The sequence below is a fragment of the Bufo gargarizans genome, chromosome 7 (assembly GCF_014858855.1).
Source record: "Bufo gargarizans isolate SCDJY-AF-19 chromosome 7, ASM1485885v1, whole genome shotgun sequence".
NCBI lineage: Eukaryota > Metazoa > Chordata > Amphibia > Anura > Bufonidae > Bufo > Bufo gargarizans.
The window spans coordinates 72,010,920-72,038,001 of NC_058086.1; the positions used below are offsets into that span (position 1 = coordinate 72,010,920).

Below are 27,082 nucleotides of genomic sequence, written 5' to 3' on the forward strand. Positions count from 1 at the left end.
ACTGAGGGTGAAGACGTCGGACGGTGAGATGGCTATTCCAGCCCATACCCCGTCCCTATCTGCAGCATCTACCCCTCTGGGTAAGGGGGGCACCCGTGGTCGCTCATTCTGAGCGCTCATCTGCAGGACAATGCAGCACAGCAGCATCCTCAGCACCCCCACGCCGTTCCCCCCCACGCTGCTATCTTTCTCCCCTCCCCCTCATTCGGGGCTGACTCCATTTTTCTCTTCTCTCTCTCCCCCTTCCCGCCGAGAACGGGGGGCGGGGCTTAGCGGTCCCGGCAGGGGGCGGGGCTTACGCGCGCGTCATTTTGGGGGCGGAGCTACGTTCTCCTTCACAGGAGACATTTCAAGCGCTGGAGGGGGCGGAGCTTGTTTCCCGCGCTTTCTGCTGAGGTTTCCCGCGCTTCCTCACTCCTGACAGGAAGCTGGGACACGGTGGGGGACTCTAACCTCCTGTGTACATCGCTCGGCTTCTGTGGGCGCTCTCTCTGCTGCTCTCTGCTGCTCACTGCTGTTCACTGCTTCTCTGCTGCTGCTGATCTGGGCCATCTCCTGACGTTCTTCTGAGGCACTGGTAGGACAGTTAACCCTCTCCTAACCCTCCTGGTCATAGCTGCTATAACCCTTTGTGGTCTCTATATTAGAGTACAACCACACTTCAGCATGTCAGATCCCACAGGTGCCCCCAAACCCTGGTACCATGCCTGTACCGCCTGTAAGGAACTTTTTCCGCGTGGGCAATCTGAGCCGCATTGCCTTGCATGTCAGGCCCCGGTGCAGGGCCCACTTCCCGCTGCGCCCCCCGGTGCCTCTGAACCCCCTGACTGGGCTAGGTCTCTGTCTCAGGCGGTGGAAAGCCTTACACACGTAGTGGGCCGTCTCGTGGATAGACCGCCTCTCCCGCAGGCTGCCACAATCCCTGTCGCACCCGCTGGGACTACCGTTTCTGCCGCCCCCACTGGTTCCCTGCCTCCCAGCGAATCTTCCAGGGCCCGGCATACTCAGAAACGTTCAAGGGTTGAGCGCACATCTTCTCCAGATGCTTCGCTCTCGTCCGCCATGCGTGCGAGCTCAGTCAAGTCTATCCTCTCAGAGGGATACGCTTTCTGAGGGAGAACTGGCGGATTCGGACGTGGACATGGACTCAGAGCTTCCATCCAAATTGGCGTCCGCGGTGGGGCATCTTGTCACTAGCATCCGTGATACCTTTCAGCTACACGATGACCCCCCCAGCTCTGAACAGGCCGGCGTGTCCTTTCTCCGCCCCAAACAGGCCTCCAAGGTTTTTCCCATACACGCTGATTTTTCTTCTGTGGTATCCAAGGCTTGGACTCGGCCTAACGTCCGCTTTATTACACCCAAAAAGCTGGACATTTGTTATCCCTTTCCAGCGGATTCTGTGACCACGTGGACATCCCCGCCTAAGGTTGATCCTCCCGTGGCTCGCCTGTCCAAAAGCACTACTATTCCTGTACAGGACGGATCTTCCCTCCAGTCTGTTGAGGACCGTCGTACGGAATCCCTCTCCAAGGCCATATTTACTGCCTCTGGTTCGGCCCTTAGACCGGTCTTTGCCTCCGCCTGGGTTGGCAAAGCGGTCTCTGAATGGGGTTTGCAACTGGAACGGGAGTTAGGGTCGGACGTCCCTGTTCAGGACCTCCGTTCCTTAGCCCAACTAATTGTTCAGGCCGGAAAATTCGTCTGTGAGGCCTCCCTTGATGCGGGTGCCCTCATTGCCCGTTCCTCTGCCCTGGCAGTTTCTGTCAGGAGGGAACTCTGGCTGAAGGTTTGGGCGGCGGACGCCGCTTCCAAACGCTCTTTGGCCGGCCTACCATTCACGGGTTCCCGCCTGTTCGGAACCCGTCTGGACGAACTTATATCAGAGGCCACGGGTGGGAAGAGTACTCACCTCCCCCAGTCCAGGCCAATGGGCGCCCCCCGTGGTCACGCTGGTTCGTCCCGTTTTCGGTCCTTTCGCAAGCCCACCGGGTCTAGACCCGCGGCCAGTTCTTCTTCCTCTGGCCCAGCCCAGGATAGACGCAAGAAGCCGTTTTTTCGGACGCAACCTACCTGGCGCAAGTCCCAGCCTGCACGGGCTCCCACAGGCCAGCAGCCCTCTGCCTGAAGGTGCGCCCCCACCCACCCGGGTGGGGGGCCGCCTTCTCCTATTCAGGAACGTATGGCGGGCCCACATCTCAGACGCATGGGCGCTCGAGATTGTATCTTGCGGATACAAAATCGAATTTGCGTCCATTCCGCCGGACCGTTTCTTCCGATCCCGTCCTCCGCGAGATCCCGTACGAGTGGCCGCCTTCTTCGCGGCCATTCACTCTCTAATGGACAAGGGTGTCGTCGCCCCCGTGCCTCCGACGGAAAGGTTCAGGGGGTTCTACTCGAACCTCTTTGTGGTTCCCAAGAAGGAAGGCTCAGTGCGTCCGATCTTGGACCTAAAACGCCTGAACCGTTTTCTCCGACTGCAGAGATTCCGGATGGAGTCTCTCAGGTCCGCAGTGGCCTCCCTGGAAAGAGGGGATTTCATGGCCTCAATCGACATTCAGGATGCATACCTCCACGTTCCGGTTGCTCCATGTCATCACCGCTTCCTGCGCTTCGCGGTGGGGGACGATCACTTCCAATTCGTCGCCCTTCCCTTTGGTCTGGCGACGGCTCCTCGAGTGTTCACCAAGGTCCTGGCCCCTGTCTTGGCCCTTCTACGTTCAAGAAGTGTTTTTCTTCTCCCATACTTGGACGACATCCTGGTCAAGGCACCCTCCTTCTCTCAGACATCCCGCAGTGTGGAACTCACTCTGGAGACCCTGACGCGGTTCGGTTGGATTATCAACCACCCCAAATCTTCCCTTACCCCCTCCAGACGGCTGATCTTCCTGGGGATGCTCCTGGATACAGAGTTGGCGGAGGTCCGCCTTCCGTCGGACAAGCGTCTGGCCCTTCGCGGGTCGGTTCGCAGTCTCCTCCGTCATCACCGCCCTTCCCTCAGATCCAGCATGCGGTTGTTAGGAAAGATGGTTGCCTGTTTCGAAGCGGTGCCGTTCGCACAATTCCGATCCCGCACCTTTCAGAGGGCAATTCTGTCGGCCTGGGACAAATCACCGAGGAGTCTGGACAGGACCTTTCTTCTGCCTCCCCTGGCTCGGGCTTCCCTCGGCTGGTGGTTGCATATCCCTCTAAGGGGGAAGTCCTTCCTTCCACTGAACTGGCTGGTGATTACCACAGATGCCAGCTTACGGGGGTGGGGGGGGGTTTTCCCTCCCCGGTCCGTCCAGGGCGTTTGGTCTCTATCGGAGTCCAGACTTCCAATCAATATTCTGGAACTGAGGGCGATTCTTCTGTCCCTCAGACACTGGACCCATCTGCTGAGGGGCCACCCTGTTCGGATCCAATCGGACAATGCCACGGCTGTGGCATACATAAACCATCAGGGAGGCACTCGCAGCGCTGCAGCGATGCAAGAGGTGACCCTCATTCTCCTCTGGGCGGAGACGCACGTGCCGGCCTTATCTGCGATTTACATCCCGGGGGTGGACAACTGGGCGGCGGATTTCCTCAGCCGGTCCACCATCGACCCGGGAGAATGGTCCCTGCACCCAGAGGTGTTCGAAGCCCTTTGTCTTCGCTGGGGTCGCCCCGACGTGGACCTCATGGCCTCCAAATTCAACCACAAGGTCCCCCTATACCTGGTCAGGGCACGGGACCCGAAGGCATACGGCGCCGACGCGCTCGTCCTTCCGTGGCGCGAATTCTCCCTTCTGTACGTCTTTCCTCCTTTTCCCCTCCTGCCACGGGTTCTTCGGAGGATCGCGGCAGAGGGCGTCCCCGCGATTCTAATCGCCCCGGATTGGCCCCGCCGGTCTTGGTACGCCGACCTAATGTTGCTGTTGGCAGACGCACCGTGGCCACTGCCCTCCAGGGAAGACCTTCTCTCTCAGGGACCGATCTTCCACGAGCATTTAGGCTCGCTACGTTTGACGGCGTGGCTATTGAGACCGCCGTCTTAACGCGACGGGGTTTCTCCGCGGACGTAGTCCGCACCATGATCCGGGCTCGTAAGCCCGTATCCTCTAGGATCTACTATCGGGTTTGGAGGTCCTATCTGGGGTTCTGTGAGTCCCGGAGCATCCCACCTCTCCGGTTTTCTCTTCCCACAATCCTGTCCTTCCTCCAGTCGGGTCTGGACCTGGGGCTGTGCCTCAGTTCTCTGAAGGGTCAGATTTCGGCGCTGTCTATTCTTCTCCAGCGTCCCCTGGCCCCTCTAGGGCCAATTAAGACCTTCTTACAAGGGGTGGCTCACTCTGTTCCGCCGTACCGCCCTCCAGTTCCTTCCTGGGACCTGAATGTGGTGCTCTCGGCGCTCCAATCAGCCCCCTTCGAGCCTTTACGGGAGGTCTCCCTTCGCCTTCTGTCCTGCAAGGTCATCTTTCTTGTGGCCGTCACGTCTCTCCGACGGGTGTCGGAGTTAGCGGCTCTTTCTTGCTCCGAACCTTTCCTGATCTTCCACCAGGATAAGGTTGTGCTTCGGCCTGTCCCGACTTTCCTGCCAAAGGTGGTCTCCGCCTTTCACATCAATGAGGACATCGTCCTTCCGTCGCTCTGTCCCTCTCCTTCCCACCCCAGAGAACGGGAACTGCACCGTCTGGATGTGGTCAGGGCGTTGAGGATTTACTTGGAGGTCACCGGGTCCTTTCGGCGCACGGACTCCCTGTTTGTGGTTCCGGAGGGTTCGCGCAGAGGGTTGGCGGTCTCCAAGGTGGCTATTGCCCGTTTCATTAAACTGGCGGTGTCTGAGGCTTATCGAGCCAAGGGCAGACCTCCGCCTTTCGGCGTCACTGCTCATTCCACCAGAGCAGTCGGAGCTTCCTGGGCGCAGAGGCATCGGGCCTCGGCTGAACAGTTGTGCAAAGCAGCCACTTGGTCCTCTCTGCACACTTTCACAAAGTTCTATAGGGTGCATACGCATGCATCAGCGGATGCTGCTTTGGGCCGCCTGGTTTTGCAGGCAGCGGTTTCCTGATGCTCTGGTGGTGGTCCGCCTTGGGTTTGTGGTCCCTCCCTTCTTGGACTGCTCTTGAACGTCCCAAGGTCTGTGTCCCCCAAGGAAAATGGGCGAGAAAAGGAGATTTTTGTATAACTTACCAGTTAAATCTCTTTCTCGCTCTTCCTTGGGGGACACAGCACCCACCCTTCTGTGTTTGGTTACAGGGTTATGGTCTGGCGCCCCGTTGGGTTGCTGGCTGGTTGTTTCCGTTATTGGTTGTTATCCTTTCACTACTTGGACACGCAACTGGTAGCCTCTATCTCCAGGCTGAGGGTATAGCTGATGGAGGAGGGGCTTAACAGTTTTACTTAGTGTCACGCCTCCTAGGGAGCTGAGCTATACCCAAGGTCTGTGTCCCCCAAGGAAGAGCGAGAAAGAGATTTAACTGGTAAGTTATACAAAAATCTCCTTTTTTAGGTTAGCAGAATCGTCAGTGGATCTTAACCTAAAGTTGATGCGCTGGAGACTAGTGCCCACTCTGGATTTGGAGAAAGTGATCTCCACTAAGTGCTTGTTACTGGGAGCGGGAACACTCGGGTGCAACGTTGCCAGGACATTAATGGTGAGTGTTACCCTAGAGATACAGTGAGTTTGTTTGGTTTTTACTATCTCCTTTTATTATTAATGAATTTATTGGAAAATGTGAACTGGATGTCAAGGTAAGAAGTTATCACTTTACTTACCTGTTAAGTGATGTATTTCTCTAAGTATTGGCTGCTATGTTCTTCTCTTGCATCTTTTCACCTTATTCACACTGTGTCGGTGATGACGTGAACCGAATTTCCAGAACATCTCCTGCCAATGATCCATGAAAATCCACATCAATGCCATCCGTGTTCTGACCCGTAGAACTCAATGGGCATGTTCGGCCAGTAACACGGCCCATGAATGTGTGAATAAACACATTCAAATCTGTGTTATATGTGTGATGTGTGTGTGGAGAACACAAGACCAGGTTGTGGTGTTCAGACGAGCAGGACCTGGTCTTCCCACAGCTTACTCTCACCCTGAGCTTCTTCATCGCTCTGATACTGACATCTATGACTAGACTAGACAGATCAAAGTGATGGTGTGGACTCTTCAAACGTATACGGTGACATAGCTAGAGAATGAAGGGACTGATACTAAAAAAATAAAATAAAATAAAAACCCACCCCAATGAGTAGGGGACCAGTGGGAACCATGTCCTCTAAGTTGATTTCAAATACTTATTACAGGTCCTATTTAAAGTTACTTTCTGGTAGAACAGAAGCTTGGAATCCTTGAAGTAAGGAATGCTTCTTTTTATTTATTTTTTGCTCACATGCGCGCTTGGAAGCTGAAGGCATCGGTGTTGGTCCCATGTTCATATGTGCCCGTATTGCAGAGAAAAAATATGTTTTATTGTATGCAAATGAGCCTCTAGGAGCAACGGGGGCGTTGCCATTACACCTAGAGGTTCAGCTCTCTCTGCAACTGCCATGCCCTGTGCACTCTGACAGGGCCAGACAGTGAAAACCTCATTAAGCGCACATGTAACAGTGCAGCCAGTGTCATAGGTACAAATCTCCTGACATATGCCCTTTAAACCCTTCCCAACCAGCGCCATACAGCAGACACTCATGCCTGGAGCGCAATAATGCCGTTCACAGACATTTAACACTTCAGGTGCCGTGGTTAAAGTGATCAAAAAGTCATACACACCCCAGATTGGTATCGGTGAAAAGTACAGATTGCCCTGCAAAAAATGAACTCTCACACAGCTCCATACAAATAACAAAGAAGTTATAGGGGTCAGAATATGGCGACAAAAAAATAAAGCTGATTATTTTATTTTTTTTCAGGGTTTTTATTATTTTATCTTTTATAAAAAAAAACTATACATATAAGGCTTCGTTCACATCACCGTTCAGCCTTTCCGTTCTCCTGCTCCGTTTAGGAGCAGGAGAACGGAAAGGACGGAAAAGGCACATAACTGACGCCAAACTGAGTCAAACGGACCTTAGGACCCCATAGACTATAATGGGGTCCGTTATGTTTCTGCTGAGAAGATGATTTTTAAGCGGAGACAAAAGTCCTGCATGCACAACTTTTGTCTCCGCTTAAAAATCATCTTCTGAGTGGAAACACAACGGACCCCATTATAGTCTATGGGGTCCTCAGGCTCCGTTTGACTCAGTTTGGCGTCAGTTATGTGCCTTTTCCGTCCTTTCCGTTCTTCTGCTCCTAAACGGAGCAGGAGAACGGAAAGGCTGAACGGTGATGTGAACGAAGCTTAAGGTATCGCTGGATTCGTACTGACCTGTAGAATGAAAGTAACTGGTCAGTTTTATCGCACATTGAACGTCATAACTTAAAAAAAAAAGAAGTTATAGCTCTGGAAAGGTAGGGAGGATAAAACAAAAAACGCAAAAACCTCTAGGGTAGAAAGGTTCAAAATAAAAATTATCATGCCCGACAACCCCTTTAAAACGGACCGATAATCAGTTTATGGCTTGCTGGTTTTCACTACAGCAAGTATAGAATGATGAAAAGCTACACACTACAAATTGTCATAATTTAGCAATCGCTGCACATACACCGAGGCTAAAGTGATCCTGGAGCGCCATTTTAAACATTCAGCTACTATCCTAACCTGCAGTTCTCTACCGAAGGCTCGCAGGCAAGCTCCCCATGGAAGTCATTCCTGAAGCAGTCTGAAGTCTGATTCTCATTTCCATGAAGTTTGAACTGCTTGAGGAATGACAGTGATATGTGTCCACTCAAAAAGCAATTATACATGTCTGAGCAGACGGAGCAGAAATACTCCTTTCCGTGCTGCTTGACGCTCAGTTTCTCCGCTTTGCATTGCTGTTTGCGTTCCATCAGTCCTCTCTTAATAAACCCAACAACAGAGCGGCAGACAACCTGTTCAGTGTACAATAGATTTACATTTAGATTTTTTTTTTATTCAGTTTTTCATTTCATTGTGTTTCAATTTTCTTGTGTAATTTGGTTCTGTTTCTTACATTTTTCCTTATTTTCTTTTCTGTTAGGAATACACCATCCCAAATGATTAACCCTCGGTTGTCTCAGTGCTGTTACCCTATTCATTTATAATACCCAGTTTGGTAGTGCAGCCCACTCCTGATTTTATAGCCCAAAACTTTTATCATGACAGGGAACTGAAATAATTTGTTCCTTGCCTTTAACACACTTAACCTTTAGGATACCAAATATTATAATTTTTCCTCCCTGTCTTTCTAGAGCCATAACTTTATTTTTATTTTTCTGTTCACATATCTATAGAAGGGTTTGTTTTTTGTGGGGCAAGTTGTACTTTGTAGCGCCACCATTTAATATGCATACTGTAATGGATCTCCTAGGCACCCCGACCGGGTACCTCCGTCGATAGATGCTCCTAGTGCTTTTCGAGGACTCCAAGCACTCCACTTGACACCGTACGCACTGCAGACCCCACGAACCGCCGCAGCTTGGTTGGGGTCTCACCGTCCTTTACCCACGCTGGACCCAAGACTGGGCTTCAGCTTCCAGTGGGTGAACCTCTCCTACATCCAGAGAGCAGGAACCATGAACAAGCTCTTACAAGAGCTTATACTCAGGGGAGTATTGTGATATAGCAATCCCCAAGAGTGTAGTTATCCCATTCCCCAAACATGAGCCAAAACTTCATGAAGGAATAAAGCAGCCTCTTTATTTTAACACACAAGCATTTTATACACCTCTTCCAACAAGGTTACCACCCACAGGGTTTTGTAAAAACAGCCAATAACCACGTACAATACACTCAGACACTCCCACACAAAATCCTCCCCTCTGCCCGTGATAGAATTACCTCACACTGGGTTGATGCAGTCATCACAGGCAGGCGAATACACAATATCCTCTGTCCTGGAGACAACCGAGAAGTAATTCAATTATCTCTCAGGACAAAGGACATCGCCAATACACACAGAGAGACAATGGAACAGACCTCACTACTCAACGTATACAATGTCCCACCCTTTTCAATACACAGACATTTAACATCCCAAAATGCCACGAATTAGACCAGGGGTTCAAGTTAGTCCAAGTCCTTTGTGAACAAAGGAGGCCTGGCTGATGAGAGGGCCCATAATCCTGGGGCAGGGGGCTGGCAAACAGCCCCCTCCAAAACACTGTGGCGAAGTGGCTTTCTCCACACATACAATGTAGTGGGAAGCGGAGGGGGGGGGGGATTACAAATTGGGTGGAATTGGAAAAAAAATATGGCGCTGGTAGCAAAAGGGTTAAAAGTGTATTCCATGGTTTTAATATTGATGGCCTATCTTCAGACCATCAATATTTGATCTTGGGGTCCTATGTGCTGCACCTCCAATAATTACGGTAGCTGTTCCCAAGTAGCTCTGGTGCCAGAACTACACAGCTCTGTCCACTGCGTCATGGATGGAGCTGGCTACTGCACTGCCGCTCCCACTGAAGTGAATAACGGAGCTCCTAGTACAGAGTGAATAAAGCTGTGTAGTTGCGGCACCGACTTCCATCGCCGAAGCAATTGGGGAACAGCGTATTGTCGGCTGCAGGGTGTCAGACCCCCACCGTTCAGAAATTCCAAAATAGAAGAGAATAATAAGGCGGCACTCACCCAGCAGTGTTCTGTAAAACTATTAATTTCATCCAGGATGCGAGTCACAAACTACTGGCAGAGTGAGCGGGGGCGGACAGCGAATCTTCCATGCATAGCGGCGACGGCCGTTTCGCTCAACAATGCGCCTCTTCAGGCCGCTGACGTAAGCACGTGTGATCACGCTACCTTTTAAAACAACCGGGGGAAGGTTGTCATGACAACGCATGACGCCCTATCACCCTTCTGTTGTACATTGCAATAAAAGACAAATCGTCTAAAATAAAAACAAACAGTGCAACAATAAGATCATCACAGAAACGCACTGAGGTCATTGCAATCATTTAAACGAAGTTCATCTAAGGCGTTCGCACGCAGAATCCACCTGGCTTCCTTTTGTAATAATAATTTATGCCCATCTCCTCCTGCAGGAGAATTAAGAACCAATTCGATGCCAGCAAACTCAAGGGTCCTACAGTTCCCATTGTGTGTCTTGTATGGGGTTAATGTGTTCTCTAATTCTCTCAAGGAGGCATCTGATGGTCTTGCCTATATAAAACGGACCCCATTCACATGAGATCACGTACACTACAAAGGTGCTTCTACAGGTGATAAAGTCTATGACCCTATGCAGTATACCTCCAATATTGAGGATGTATTTTTAGGAATTATACCTGCAGAAAGAGCAATTACCGCATTTATAATTGCCTTTAGGTTTTCTCCCATGTAACCAACTACGGTTTGTCCTGAACGAAGCGACCCCTCACCAACCTGTCCCTTTTCTAAAAGTGACTAATGGTCTTTCTACATATCCTGTGAGTACGCTATCCCTCCTAAGAATCTCCCAGTGCCTGTATATGGTTTTCAGACAAACCCCTTTTTCTTAATCCGTCCCTCATTGCTAACTTTGTTACCATCTGGGGTTCTATTCCTGTTAGTGAGAAGGTCACTCTGAGAGAACTTCTTTGCCCTCTCAAGAGCCACATCCAACATCTCCTGGGGGTAACCCCTTTTACTAAATCGTTCCCTCAATTCCATTGCTTGTCTTTCAAAGCCCTCTCTAGTACTATTGATACGCCTGAGTCTGATAAACTGTCCATAAGGTACAGATTTCTTCACCGCACACGGCTAAAAGCTGTCATGGTGGACTTGCCAAACCCACTAGGGACCAACTCATCACCAACCACCCCGACAGCCACATCCAAAAACTCAAGTTTGCATCCTCCACAATTCAAAGTAAAAAACATACCCATATCATTACTAGCATTCAAGAAGGCAACAAACTCAGTACATTCTTCTCTGGTACCAGACCAGATCATAAAGATGCCATCAACAGATGTCAAAAACAATTTAATGTGGCGTAAGTAGGGATTGGTGGTGGTGAACACGCATCTGTCCTGCAATCTAGAAAGATAAATATTTGCAAACGTGCACAAGACAGGAGTATCCATCGCCGTGCCTACTTTCTGCTTGTACCAGTTGTTCCCGAACATAAAGGATTTTACAGAACACTGCTGGGTGAGTGCCGCCTTATTATCCTCTTCTATTTTGGAATTCATGATTGCTTGTTTGGAGGCGTGCACCACAGGGCTGCAGGTTTTGACAAGAGGTGCGCTAGACATCCGTGGTTGATTGATCGCAACACAGGGGTTTACTTAGGAGTGTGAGCTGTGCCGCCCGGTCCCTTCTCTATTTGCACCCCCAATGTTCAGATATTGATGTCCTTTCCCAAGGGTAGACCATCAATATTAAAATCCTGGAAAACCCACTTAAATGCATAATTTATATTTAACGCTATGTGCCCATGTGCAGCAGTGAGGAGTTCCATTCCGTGGTTATCCCTAGCTGTTTGGATATCAGCTAAGTATGATGTCCTATGTAAAAAAAAGAAATATATGTTTTATGGCTTAAAGGGGTTGTCCAAGTTATTTTTACTGATAACCTATCCTCAGGACACTTGTAGAGGAACGAGCGGTCCCATTGAAATGAATGGGACGGCTTAGGTGTAATTACACTGGCTCACCGCTATAGATGCGACGGCGAGCAGGTAAACAATGAAGAGGAGGCAGCGCTGACGCTGTGCGCGCTTTCTCTTCAAACCGCTGTGCTGGGTGTTGGACCCCCACCGATCTGATATTGATGACCTATCCTGAAGATAGGTGATGAATAAAAATAACTTGGACAACTTCTTTAATAGTAATGATGAAAGAATATAGCAGGCTCCTAATCATAAGAATGTATTTAGTCATGTAACATCTGGCTGCTGAGTTTATTTAGGCTGCAAAAAATGCAGAGGAAAATTGGCAGCTGTCAACTTGGCCTACGTGATTTGCTGTCCGCAAATTATGGATCTGCAAAACACAGATACCGGCCGTGTACGTTCTGCATTTTGCAGACCACACATTGCTGGCCCTATGATAGAAATGCCTATTCTTGTCCGCGATTGCAGACAAGAATAGGATTTGCTCTATCTTTTTTGCGGGGCTGCGGAACGGAACTACGGATGCAGAGAGCACAGGGTTTGCTGTCCGAACCTTTTGCGGCCCCGTTGAAATGAACATGTGAATCGACCCTAAACGTGATCATAAGTAACTTGGTTGATTTTAACTAGCATGATCCAATCTGGTCATTTCATGTTGCAAAATCCTGCACCTTTTTGCAGCTGCTGTTTCCCTTTGTGAACATCAAGTAGTTGGATAATGTGTTCAGTTACAGGATTATTTCTGTTTTTCTTTTTCACTAGGGATGGGGAGTAAGACATGTTACCTTTGTGGACAATGCCAAAATCTCCTACTCTAACCCTGTTCGGCAGCCTCTCTACGAGTTTGAAGACTGCCTTGGAGGCGGAAAATCAAAGGCTTTGGCAGCGGCAGAGAAACTTCAAAGGATCTTCCCTGGCATGGTACGGAGAACCTGTAGAACTGGGCTGCAGTCAGGTTTTAGAAGTTGTTTTTATTACACAGCCATTGTAATCTGTCTGAAATAAAGCATCCAGGTTCTGAAGCTCTCTGGATCCCGGTTCTGAATCGTGTGAGAACTCATGGTACTGCTGCTGTGTATCACAGTGCAATGTAGGAGGGGATAAATGTACAGTGATCATTATAACTGCAAAAGGGTCTTCGTTAAAGGGGTCTTCCAAAAATGTGGCCAAGTTGGCAAAATACCCTAAAATAACGAAACTCTCGGCATGCCAGTCCTGCCACATTTATGGTACCCACCAGTGTTTGTTTACTGTACTTCCGAAATAACTTGCCTATCTACCCATTTAGGGAAGCAGGGGTGGACATACCATATGTGCAACCTGCGCCAGTGCCCACTGCCACCTTCAGACTAGTTTCCCACTATTTATTGGATTCCAAGAGGCTGAGCTAACTATTTTCATAGTTCACAATTATTATTTTTTGGGGGAAGGGGGGGGGGGGGGGGGGGCTTGTTACAGAGGGTGCTATATGATAATCTAATCAGGGGCCTATATACTTTGCACAGAGGTCCTCTTCTGTCTGTGTTCCCCCTTACTCTGCAAACAGTCGCTGGCTTTAGCTGTCTAAAAGGTCTTCTTTTTGCTGATTTTAGGCTAACCCCTTTAAAGCAACTATCCAGTCAGGAGCTCAAAATGCCATCCCATGAAGTCTTTACCTTTATGGGATGATTACCTACCATTTATTTTCCTTAGATTTTTAGATAAGCCCCATGAGGGCAGTTTTGTGATCTCTGACTACAGTTTATCTACAGTGCCTATGAGGAGCCTGATGTAGGCTGAGACACGCCTCCTCTCTCTTCATTGGCTAAGACTGCTGCTCACTCCCTCCCCTGCAGCTCTGCCTCCTCAGAATGATCATAAATTACAGATCCTAAACCATATGTGAGAAGAGAGCTAAAGATCACGTAATTGCCACACTTAGGGCTCATTCAGATGACCATATCTGTTTTGCAGTCCACAAATTGCAGATCCACAAAACATGGATACCGGCCGCGTAAGTTCTGCATTATACGGAATGGCTAGCCCTATGATAGAAATGCCTATTCTTGCTTGCAGTTGCCAAAGAATAGGACCTGTTCTATCTTCTTTGCAGGGCCGTGAAATGGAAGTACGGATGCGGTGTGCTATCCACATCTTTTGCGGCCCCATTAAAATGAACGGGTCCGCATCCGTTCTGCAAAAATGTGGAACGGATGCAGACACAAATATACAGTCGTCTGAATGAGCTCTTATAAAGAGTCAAATGAGCCTTAGTGAGGGGAAGCACAGAGGGTCACTGTGAGGGGAAGCCCAGAGGGTCACTTTAAAAGAGGAGGAACTATAAAAGATTCAGAAAACCCATAGTGGTCAGCTGCAGTTCACACCATACTGTACCTCAATTTGAAGTCCTGATAAAGAAAGTGTGTCCCGGATGAGTGTAGGTCACATAGAGTATAAATCTTCTGTCCAGAAATCGGAGTCTTTTTTTGGAGTCTGTTTAAAAACTGTACACGGCTGATGCGTTTCGAACTCTTAGAATAATGCAAGGTTTAAAATGAGTGGATAACATAAGCATTAACCAATCCCAATGCAGCTTGAATTAATGTGGGAACAACAGCTGAGTGTTAACCATTAGATACAAGTATATTTCTTGAAGAGGAGCTGTCACCTCTCCTGACATGCATGTTTTAATAACTACTTGCATCCCCCATGTAATAACAATTCTGGAGCATCTATTCTTATGACTCTATGTTGTGTTATTCCTTTACTATTCCTGCTAGAAGTTATGAATGTATTGCTAGCAGTTTGCAGTGAAGGTCCAGGTGGGTGTTACCAGTTGGGGGATGTCCCTGCACAGTCTAGAGACCCCCATGCACATTAGATAGTCATCTGGCCATGCTAAAATCAGCCGGTTTGACTTGTGTGCATTATGACATGTATCATGGTTGTAAAATGTTGATGTTTTCTTCTTTCACATCAATAAAAGAGTTAAAAAAATAAAAATAAAATCAGCCCGTTTGACTGACCATAATCCAAAGTTTATGGGAGCCTTTATGGTTCAGAATTAAAATGCCTTCCTTGCAGAACTATTGTGATTACGTATTCTGCACCACGTATGGGCACCACCCAAGAGGAAACCAGCAAGCAACATTCACTTTTCTATGCAGCCCCATACACCCCGCCAGTCACTGCTTCTGTTCTCTTATGAAGTAAAATTAATCCCATTTCCAATGCACACCTTGTCCTTAATTTTGTTTTAATATAATTATATGACTTAATAGCGCCAGGTTTTAAATTAAAAGTTACATTTTAATTTCTGCTTTCATTTTTTTTTTTACACGGTAACTAATTAATTATCAAACTAAGAGGAGACCTATTTTTCAGCTTAAAGGGGTTGTGCAAGAATGAGGCCAGACCGGTAAAGGAAAGATTACTTAGGCTACTTTCACACTCGCATTTTGGCTTTCTGTTTGTGAGATCAGTCGTGGGCTCTCACAAGCGGTCCAAAAACGGATCAGTTTTGCCCTAATGCATTCTGAATGGAAAAGGATCCGCTCAGAATGCATCAGTTTGCCTCCGTTCAGTCTCCATTCTGCTCTGGAGGCGGACACCAAAACGTTGCCTGCAGCTTTTTGCTGTCCGCTTGACGAAACTGAGCCAAACGGATCCGACCTGGCGCACAATGTAAGTCAATGGGGACGGATCCGTTTTCTCTGGCACAATAGAAAGAGGATCCGTCTCCCATTGACTTTCCGTCTTGGCTTTGTTACAAATAATACAAACGGATCCGTTCATGACGGATGCACGCGCTTGTATTATTGTAACGGATCCGTTTTTGCAGATCCATGACGGATCCGCCCTAAACGCAAGTGTGAAAGTAGCCTTACCTTCTTCTCCATGCTTGTGATGCTCCTTTGGGCTCCCTTGCTGTATAGATTCGGTTTAAGATCGCCTACAGCCAATCACCGGCAATGGAGCATCGCAGGCCTGGAGGAGAAGGAGGGGGATGCCAGTGCCGGGAAGCAGGTAAGCTTCCCTTTACAGGACTGGCTAAGGGGACAAACCCCCCATTTCCCCCCCCCCCCATTCTTGCACAACCCTTATTACAAGCCTAGGTACATACCTGTAACCTAAACAGCAGAAGACAATGTGGAGCCATTTGGCTACTGGGAGCTCTTAAAGGGGCACTGCACTGTTAGTCCTCGTTAGGATGCCGTATGTGTAATGGATACTTGGATTAATGGCTGTTTTTCTGCCTCTTGTCAGATTACTAAAGGATTTAACATGAGTATTCCAATGCCGGGTCATCCTGTGAACTTCTCTGAGGAGTCTACGAATGAGGCAGCTAAAGAGGTGGAGAAGCTGGAGGCTCTCATTGCTGAGCACGACGTTGTCTTCCTACTAATGGACACACGGGAAAGTCGATGGCTTCCCACTGTCATTGCTGCAAGCCAGAAGAAGGTAATAAAATCCTGTAATAACTGGTGTAACTCCAGGTAAAGGGAGCGCCAGGGAAAAGCAGGTTTCTAACCGTATTTGTTCATTCGAAAACCCTTGAAATTCCTTCGTAGATCATTTCAGAAAGTGTGGCATTTCTGAGTTGGGTAATGGTGCTGTTTGGAAAGAGAGAAAGCTGCAGTAGATGTATATCTGTCTGCAACATGCCACCTGGTCATGGCTGGAAAAGGTCCATCTGTGATCATGTTGTGTCAACTTTGCTGAAACATGGAAATGTACATGTGGAGTGCACTTGTTATATAACAAGGATTTGGGCATCCTTCACTGCACTGATGTATTTCTCAGAGAGCTTCTACTAGATGCTCATTCTTACAGCGATCTGTCCAGGTGACGGGTCCCCCATTAGTCAATGAGAGTAAGACGTGAGGAACAGTATTGCTGGAATTGCACCCACATGGCTCTTGAATTTATCGTGACTTTCTGAGCTGCATTTTTCTGAAATTTTGGTTCCACTCATCAACGGAAAGTTTGAAAGCTGTGACTTTATGGGCCTTTTCCGCTTTTGTTTGCCTGTGGATAAATGCCAGTCACAGCTCCTTGGCCGTTACTTTCCATTTAGTCAGTGGTCCTCACTCTTTGTAATATGACTTGCATGTAGGGGTTTTTGGAGGAAATGCTAGTCATACAGGAATTTTCTGGCTTGGTTGGAGCTGTGGTCTTTTGTAATATTATCCGCTTTGGGCCGTGGTGACTCCGCTCACGCTTTTTATGGGCAGAGGTTCTAAAAGGTCATGATCTGAGCCTTGGTTTCATGTGATCAGGCAGTGAGTCAGCCTCTGCTCTCCTGGAAAATGGAACCGTTCATTTTTCTTGTGCCAGGTGAAGCTGAGGTGGTTAAAGCGGTTGTCTGGTGGGGTAAAATTTTTTAGAAAATTGGAAGAATGGTATAAAAAAATAAAAGAAGCATTGTTCACTTCACTGATCTCCCACTATTGCCTTTCTGACACTTACCAGTTCCCCGCCGGGCTCTACTTCTCAATCCCATATGCTTAGCCAGACACTACTTTAGGCGGGCCACCACTAGGGCTAGTCAATGGCTGAGCAGGGATTTTCTATGTGTAGAAACAGGACCAGGAAGCAAACAATGGGGGACCCATTAGGTGTCTGTATTGACGATGGTAGGGGATTGGTGAGGCGATTCTTTCTTTCTTTCTTTCTTTCTTTCTTTCTTTCAATATTTATTTTTATTTTTTTATTATCCCATTCTGCCCCTTTTTTTAAATATGTATGTCCCTCCAGACAACCCCTTTAATACCACTATAAAATGAAATATGGTCTTTGTGGTATATTATTCAAAATTATACTATTTACTTCTTGTCCTCAACTTATTATATCTGTTTTACTCAATTGTGGAAGACATTGCAGCATGGAGCTCCAGGGCTCTTTTTTTTCAAACTCTCCATAAAATGAGTGCAGAAAGGGGGGATCTACTCTCCTGAAATGGTCTGTAAATGCATCTGGACCACCTTTTCTTAGAACGCTGCATTGTGCTGTTCCTATTCCTCCTGGAAAGGATAGCTTGACAACTGAGCGTTATCACTCTCCTTATCGACAGAGCATGTCCCTACACAGTAGGACACGATCTATACTAAATGGACAATGTCAGAGTGTATAGGGACTCCCCATACATCGACGAGGGGAATGGTAACACCCAGTTTTCTATTTTTTCAAACATTTCACAGAAAAATAACAGAGGAATTGCATAATCTTTCTTTACGAATTGCCTGCATGATCATGTCCAATAAAATGGCAGAAGACCAGGGCAAAAGGTTCTGCTGCTTCTGTGCCTTGGATTGATTGGAGATCGCTGAGGTCCTGGGACTTGTTTGCAGGCATCTATTGAGGTTTGCCATTGATACTACACTAGATTCCTCTATATTGGCTGAAAGAATAAAGTGTGAATGGTCAGATTATTATGAAAATATGAAATATCTTTGGAATAGTAGAAACTTCCAGAAAGAGAGTCCTTGAGGATTTTACCTGTGTAAAAAGTGTTCAGCATGAAGCTTGACTTGCTCAGTCCTTCTCACTAATGAAGCGGTCAGACTATTACTAATGTGATCCAGCTCACGACTTACTGACATTTCCAGGCCTGTTCTTTCTCTCTTGCGTCCACAGTTAGTCATCAACGCTGCTCTGGGGTTTGACACCTTTGTGGTGATGAGACATGGGCTGAAGAAAGGGAAGCAGGAGGAGGCCAATGATTCACACTCCAGTATTCTTGGCTCATCCGATCTCCTGGGCTCTTCTCTGTTCTCCAACATCCCCGGCTACAAACTCGGCTGCTATTTCTGTAATGATGTGGTGGCCCCAGGGGATGTAAGTATGAAATCGCTGCTTTTAGTTATATTTTGTCTGCAGGTAAAAGATTTCTTTATCTCTGGAGATGTCTGTTCCTCTTGTTAAAAACACGTTTTTAGTTGCAATAAGTTTGGTGTAAACTGGAAGCAATATTGTTTTGACATTTTTAACCTATTCTATCTATAATCATCCTATTAGTGTTCCTCTCACTTGTTCTCATTTATTTAGCAGTGTAATGCGTGGGTATATTAGCATGTATGTACAAATGTCACTTTAAATGGTTTTCACGCCATAGTAAATGCCAGCATTGAATCGCTAAAATATGCGAACACCACCTGATTGGTGGTAGCCCGTTGTTATCAGCCACCTACTGTGCAAGAAGTTTAAACTTGGTTGTATTTACTTGAATAGAACTGTGTTCTATACAGTCGAGTCCCATTACTATAACCACCAGCTATTATCCAGAGTAACCACCGGGTACAGCACGAACTGCAGCTAGGCGGGCTGGAAGTGACTCCATAAGGTCCTGGTAGGCTGTCACAGGTATCTGGAGCCATGCTGACTGCAGAGCATCCTACAACTGCTGGAGGCTGCATGGGGGAGGATCCATACAGCCAACACGATGATCAAAGTGGTCAATTGCGTCTAAGTCCGGAGTAGTAAGAGGTCAGGGTATTACTTGAAAGTCTTGGCCATGCTCTTCCAACCCATGTCGAATATTTCTAGCCGTGTGACATGTCACATTGTCTTGCTGGAAGATCCTATCCACCCCAGGGAAGACAATCAGCATGCACGGGTGTATGTGGTCTGCAAGGATGGATTCATACTTAAATCGGTTGAGTGCCTTCCACATAGATCAGTGGGCCAAGAGAGAGCCACAAAAACATTCCCCAGACCATAATGTTGCCACCACAAGCTTATGTTCATACAGCAATGGTTGCAGGGTGTTTGCTCTCCAATGTTTCTCGCCTGACGCACCTACATCCAACTGTTCAATGAAGCAGAAAACATGACTCATCGGAGAAGGCAACCCTTTTACAATCAGTGAGGGTAAAATAACGATGCTGACACAAAAATGGTAGCCTTTTCTGACAGTTCAACTTTGTTAGCAGATGTGCAGTGACCACCTGTCTTCTTCGAAGCCCCATACGCAGTAGGGTTTGCTGAACTGTTTGACACATGTCTGGTAGCCCCCTGGTTCATTTTGGTGGTAAACTGCTCCACTGCAGCTTGACAGTCCACCCTAGCACAATGTAGTAGCTGAAGTTCACCTCTCACATCAATGGCACGTGATGCTCTGTAGTTTCCACGTCACTTATTCGCAATGGTACCATTTTGCCACTCACGAAACACATTCACCACAGTTCACAAACTGCACGGTTTCCGAAATAATGCCACCCTTGGCCTGAAAGTCAGTAATTACCCCTTTGTGCAACTCTGTCATCCCTCTTACCCATGACTGCAAAAATGAATATGTTTTCAGAAAGCCTATCGCATACCTTATATACCCACCAAGCCAGCTCACGAGACGTGACTTGCTTTATGAACTACGCACTGCCGACATCGGAAGTCATAATAATAATGTGACTTGACTGTGTAGTTCCCTGCATGGCGGCCTGGTCTCCTGCAGTGTAGGAGACAAGCAGGGATCGTTCTTGAGATTAGCTTGGGACAGATCCACAACAATTACAATGTTATTGCATATCCTAACAGTAAAAATCGGATAGGAGCGCCTCTTTAATCCATCCCACCCTGTGCCATCACGTAAGGAGGGTAGTTAGTGTGAGTCATCGATGCGGTGATGGCACAGACGCTCTGCAGGCGTCAGCTGTGTTATACTCCCATCCGACCCATTTTAGCCCTTACATGCTGTAGTTAATGCTGACCTTGGCATCTAAGTGATTAGAGTGAGGGAGCAGGCTCATTCTCTCACCCTATTTCTTCCCCTAGCCCTATGCCCAATACAATAATGGGATACAGATGAGTTTCTACAGCAGCCCAGGGCCTAAAATTTGCCTTTAGGGCCTCACAGTATGGAAGCCTAATAGGCCCTGCTTAAGGCAAGGCCTAATATGCTATCTGTCAGTTTTACTCTGAAACACATAATACACTGTAATACAGAGGTATATAGGGACGTAAAAAAAGGAAAAAGTTTCTATTTCTAAATGAATACAGTATAAGGCCCCATGCACACTGCCGTGTTTCACAGCCGTGTGCGGGCCGTGGAACCGCGGCCTGGATCCCTCCTGAGAGCAGGAGCGCACGGCGTCACTGGTTGCTATGACGCCGTGCGCTCCCTGCTGCCGGCACAGTACAGTAATACACTGGTATAGATCATACCAGTGTATTACTGTATTGCGGCGGCAGCAGGGAGCGCACGGCGTCATAGCAACCAGTGACGCCGTGCGCTCCTGCTCTCAGGAGGGATCCAGGCCGCGGTTCCACGGCCCGCACACGGCTGTGAAACACGGCCGTGTGCAGGGGGCCTAATCCTGCACAGTGAACACTGTAAAAAATTCCAACATTGCTGCTTTTGTTATCAATGAAACTCACAAGTCCAGCTGCAAAAAACAAGCCATCACACCGCTCTGATGAAGTTATTAGTAATTTGAATGCATTACTCGATTTATATTTTTTATTTTTTATTTTCATTTTTATTGTGCAAGAATATTAAATAATGTATATAAATTTGGTATTTTCTGAATCATAATGACCTACAGAAAAAGGTGATCATTTCACTTATAATAATGCATGGTGAAGGTTGTAATGCTATTAAAAACAATGGTGGAATTGCTGTGCTTCGTCACCCTGTACCGCCCAAAAATGACTGAAAGCTATACAATGCGTTATATGTACTGCAATAGTGGCATTTAAATATACAACTCATTCTGCCAGAAAACAAGTCGGTGGAAAACTAAAAAGGTTATGGCTCTTCAAAGGGGAAGATGACAAAAATCGGACCAAAGAAACCTATGTTTTATGTAGTTAAAGGGGAAATCTACTTTGCACATATCAGTCAGAAGATGCCATTGGGACAGAATTCTATCAACAATTGTTTACCAGTAAACCTTTTAATGTATGGTACCACCAAATGATTTTCTTTATAAGTTTTAACTTTATAGTTAACCACTTCTGGACTACCACAGGATAGGGGGTAACTAACTGATCACTTGGTGGCTGACCACTGGGCCCTCTACCAATCCCAAGAACGGAGGTCCCATTCCCTCCAGTGTGATGGAGCAGCGGGTCGAGCATGTGCCCTGCCTCTATAATCATTCTCTATCAGGGCATCGGGGATAGCAGAGCGCTGTACAGGTCTATTTCTGGCACCCCATACAGAATGAGTGGAAAGGCGGGCCGCGTGCTTGACCTGCTGCTCCATCGAGTTATGAGAAGTGGACCCTGTTCTCAGGATTAGTGGGGGCTCCAGTGATCAGGCCCCAAAAGATTAGTTAGTTATCCCCTAACTTGTAGATAGGGGGCAACATCAAAACTTGGCACAACCCCTTTAACTCTGCAAAGATGTTCCTGAATGTCCTTCCAAAGTTAAATGATGCTCTGTAATCGTACAGCTGCAGCAGTGGGAGGCCCACTGTCAGTGACAGCCTGACTCCGCATAGAGAAGGCAGGGAAAATTTTCCTACCATCCTTGACGTCTTCATCACTGTATACGCACCATTTAATGAGCATGGTCTTTAGAGATCAAGAAGCAGCAATACTGACAATTCCTGCTCAAGTCCTAGCGATCATGTGATCACTGGGGGCCGGATATCTGCACAAGCTGCTGGGTCTTGGCAGACCAAGATCATTTGACAGTGAGGCTCTACAGCATTATAGCGACTGGTGGCTATATTCCCAATGTAACTGGAGCTATTATGGCAGCCACAGTGAGGCTAGGTCTACATGACGACATTTGTTGCATGACATTTTGTCACACCAATGTCACGTGACAATTTTTATAATGGTAGTCTATGGTGTCGCGCTGCGACTGTCGTGTCGCAGTCGCAGCATGTCTCATTGCGACACCATAGACTATTACTACAACAATTGTCACGCGACATTGGTGCGACAAAATGTCACAGTGTAGTTGTGCCCTATTTGTCGCGCGACTTATTGTCGTCGTGTAGACCTAGCCTTACAGATGAAATCAGCAATACAAAAATTGTGATGCTAAATGTCCCCCTCTTGTATGACCTTGACCTTTTACAGGTAAAATAAACAAAAAAAAATTACTAAATGACCACCATACGTCACATCGCAGCTTTTAATCCCACCCCTGGCAAACAACCCATACACTCCTATATAATAATTACCATTTTGGAAAGAGCACATAATTAACTAATATATATATATATATATATATATATATATATATTATATATTTATATATTTATTTCTCGCCCATATTCATTGGGGGACACAGAGACCTTGACCTTAGACCTTGGGTATAGCTATGTCCTCTAGGAGGCGTTGACACTAGATAAAGCTGTTAGCTCCTCCCCTGGTAGCTATACCCCCTCCAGCCTGGAGAGAGAGCTTCAGTTTTTTCTCTAGTGTCAATAGGAGGCAAGACCTCCCTGCTCTGCAGGGATCTCCTGAAGATTTTATTTTTTTCCTTCCTTTTCAGATGGGACAACAGGGTCGCCTCGCCTCCCTGTTCTCCCGGGGTCGAGTTGCGCCAGTGCCGATTCCGCACTGCTGCCTCCCCCACAGAAGAAAAAGTGGACCAGGGCAGCCTCGCTCCCCTGCATCCCGCCAGCCAAGGGGTCACCTAGGTCCGCCAAAGAGAAGACCCTCCCGCCATACCAGACGCCTGCCACTCCGGTGCCAGCTGCTGAGGAGGTGACCCTGCTGGAAAAGGTGACCTTGAGGGTCCACTTCGGGAGGGTGAAGAGAAGAGGATGAGAGAGGTGAGTACATGGGGCTAGGTGAGTATGAAGACCTCTTCCCCCTCCCTCCATCTTTGACAGCCTGGGTCGCCCTATGGTTAACGGCCAGGGGGCTTTAGTCAACTATGACAAGACCCCTAAGAGAGAAGGGGTTAATCCGGCGGGCGCCATGCGACACGCGGTCCCCCCTTCACTTGCCCTCTAGGCCGACTGTTTCCGGCTCTTAGAGGGTTACTGTATCTTCCCCCCGGGCACCTCCGGCGAAAGACTGGGCGCAGTCCGTCTCTGGCTGCAGTATCCTTTAATTATTCTTTCGGGAGCAGGCGTCACGCACGCAGCTCCGAAAGGGTTAACGCCCCTGGCTGTTCGCGCACCCTCCGGGGTCGTTTGCGGAGAACCTCTGGAAGACATCTGACCCCTTGCGGTAGTCTCGCGCCGAGTGGCACTTACTTAACAAGGTCCTCCGGCTGTCACGATTCCGGCCGCGGGGTGAACATCCCGGTCCTCCGGGCGCCGCTGCAAATTTAGGCCCCTGCTTCTCTTGGGGCCTATAGGCTTCCTTCCCCTGTTGTCATCCCGGCCGCGGTGCGGCTTCTCAGGCGGGATGTGTGTCGCGCTCCGCTCCGGTCCCTCCCTCCACCCTCCGGCTGACTTCAGTACAGAGGGGCAGGGTCCGGGGTGGCTGTGCATCGGTACTTAGGCCCTGGTTTCGCGACCTGCTAGGCCGCGACTCAGAGGGGGAGGGTGGCGGGCTGGCGCGAATTATTCCCGCCTAGCTGCCGCTGCCCCGCCCCCATCAGCACCGCCCCTGGACCTAATGTCGTTATTGGTTAACCCTTTCCGGCCAGCCACTTCTGTTGGGCCAGTTCCGGATTATCAGGGGTTGGATGGCCTGGGAACAATAAAATTGCTTATTGCACTGTTAACCCCTTCCTGCCAATTATCCACTTGAGGCTAGGCAGACCAGTTTAAAAAAAAAAAAAAAAAAAAAAAGTTAAATGAGGCTGGAAATAAATGTCTACTTCCATTCAGGCCCTACTCCCCTCAGTCATGTCCACTCTGACTGTGCGGCACAAAAATGGGCCCGTGTCCTGCCCCGGACATGTGACGACCTCTCTTACCGTAGTTTCCCACTCCGCCCTCTGGGCCGTTTGGTTGATAATCCTCCACCTGCGTAGTCCAGTGGAGGACCTCTGACAGTTTCCAACCCACCCTCAGGGGAAGCTTGGTTGCTTCTGTCCTCCGGTGCAATGCAGTTCAGGACCGCTGCAGTTACCAATCCACCCTCCGGGGTCATTGGTCATGATTCTCCACCTGCTCAATACAGCGGAGAGCCTCTGGAACTCCCATTCCACCCTCCGGGGTCGTTTGGTTGATAATTCTCCACCTGTTCAATACAGTGGAGAGCCTCCGCAATTCCCAATTCACCCTCTGGGGTCGTTTGGTTGATAATTCTCCACCGGCTCAATACAGCGGAGAACCTCTGGAATTCCCATTCCACCCTCCTGGGTCGTTTGGTTGGTAGTTATCCACCTGTTCGATATAGCGGAGAGCCTCCACAATTCCTAATCCACCCTCCGGGGTTGTTTGGTTATAATTCTCCGCCTGCTCAATACAGCGGAGAACCTCTGGAATTCCCATTCCACCCTCTGGGGTCGTTTGGTTGATAACTCTCCACCTTCGCAACTCACAGGAGGACAGCTGAAGTATTCCCGTAATTCTCCACCTGCGCAATTCAGTTAAGGATCTCTGCGGGATCCCAATCCGTCCTCCGGTGCCGTTTGGTCGATATTCTCTACCTGAGCCATACTGTGGAGAACCTCTGGAATTCCCAATCCACCCCATGGGGTCGTTTGGTTGATAATTCCCCACCTGCGCGATTCCAGTGGGGGGAAAAGACTGGAAATTCCCAATCCACCCTCTAGGGTTGTTTGGTTGATAATTTTCCGCGGGTTCCTTTTTTGTATACGGGACCTCTGTTCCCAATCCACCCCCAGGTAGTTTGGTTGATGAGCCCCAACTGCGCAGTCCGCGACTGCTGGGGGCGATTTTCTAATGCATATACCTGCGCGCAAGCGGACCACAGCAGGTCGTCTTTTCCTCGATATCTCCACACCCCCTCTCTTCCTCCCAGGGTCACGCTCGGGTGCACCCTCTCTCACGGGAGTGGGTCCGCCCGAAGGGGGGGGTGAGGAGTATCATTGATTCGGGCCTTGACGTGAATCCGAATCAATCTCCTTAGGTTGAGTCTACGGTGGCCAGCGGCACTTGTCGTGGGCATTACCCCCTTCCTTAGGCGGTATCGTTGCACCACTACGATACGGTGTTCACCTTTATACTTGTCCCCTGCCATGGGTGGACTAGGTACAATAACACTATTTTCAGTGCATTCCACCTTCTGTAGGTGGTGGAATTGTACCTCCACTGGGTTCTGTGCCTGCCGTGTTCATTTGCTCCTTCCATTGGTGGAGCGATTCCATTCTCACTGGTCACTAGGGGTACTGTATCCATTACCTCCTGTCTCGGGTGCTAATTGCTCTCCCATAGGGTACAGGATTGCCATATGCACTAGTTTTCACCGTGGATATTAACCCCCCTTCTGGTGGAGTGTCTGCCTGTGGCACCAGTTTGGATACGGTCCGACTGTCGCACTATCCTTCCTTAGGCGGAGTGTTGCGCGTCATTGTTCTTACTACTTGCCTTACCCTCTTTCGTTAGTGATCACTAGCGGGGGAGTATCTGTACATCTTCGGATTCTGCAATTCAACGGCGCCACGGCTCTAGGTGCCTGCGCTTATTTCATTGGGGGCGTGGCGACAGTTGGTACTTGACGGTGCTCGGTACACTTACTCTAGTACTATATGGGTTCCGCCAGTGCATACGTGGCTATTCCTCCTTGTGTTCCTTGGAGCTGGTTTTGGGCAGGATTATATCTCCTGCCCAAACCCACTTGTGTCCTAGGGGCTCCCATCTCTATGGGTTTCCATTGTCCCAATCGGGAACGGTGTTGTCCGCATCAGTAGTGGTGCGTACACCATTGCACATATCTGGTTTGTGTGCCGACGGGCCAAGTGTTACACTGACTCCTTACTCTCTTCCACCATTCCTGTTGTGGGAAGTGTTTGGGTTGGCACTCTGGTTTAGCTTGCAGCCTATTCAGCCTGTGCGGGTACTAGCGTTCGCAGTCGCTACAGTGGGGCATTCCATCAGGTAGGGGTTCTACCCTGACGCTTGCTGGGCAGTTGTTCCTGTTCAGCGCCCTTCCCGGGTGGAGCGTTTAAAGTTAGCTCTCCTTCCCTGGGGCGGTATGGTACCGTGGCTTCTACCGGATTCCTCTACGGTATGGGGGTCCTGTAGTAGCCATTGCGTAATCTGGCTCCTCCTGTACGGCTCCTTCGTCAGTTGACGGATTCTTCTGTCTCCATATTCGGTGGCGTGCGCTGCATAGGCTCCTCCTTGGCGGGGTATGGCATCCCTGCTTCATCCGGTGGCTACTTCTGTATACTGCTAGTCTCGGATGGGGAACGGACTTCGTCCTTCCCCCTTTTCTTTCCGTTCTTCCTTCTCTGGCTTGGGGTTCACGGCCATTCCGCAAACCTTGGTGGTTCCTCTGTTGCTACTCCCCCTCATCTATGTGATGCAGGGTTTTTGGTTCTGTGGTTTTTTCTTTTTCTTTCGGTCTCGTTCCGGAACGACTGTTGGCCTGTGGCGTTCCTGTATTCCTCCTTCTACAGGTGACTCCTACCGTTGGTCCTGGGCGCGCTACCGGTGTGTAC

At 48.5% G+C, this 27,082-nt stretch overlaps 1 protein-coding gene across 2 annotated transcripts in view; it reads left to right on the forward strand.

The window, feature by feature from the left end:
- Positions 1-27,082, forward strand: part of ATG7 (autophagy related 7) — a 270,663-nt gene that overhangs the window by 59,612 nt on the left and 183,969 nt on the right. For both annotated transcript variants that reach the window (XM_044300563.1, XM_044300564.1), the window contains 4 exons: positions 5,474-5,618; positions 12,382-12,540; positions 15,865-16,059; positions 18,235-18,435. In XM_044300563.1, the coding sequence (XP_044156498.1) occupies positions 5,474-5,618; positions 12,382-12,540; positions 15,865-16,059; positions 18,235-18,435 (700 nt within the window). The remainder of the gene's footprint in view (positions 1-5,473; positions 5,619-12,381; positions 12,541-15,864; positions 16,060-18,234; positions 18,436-27,082) is intronic.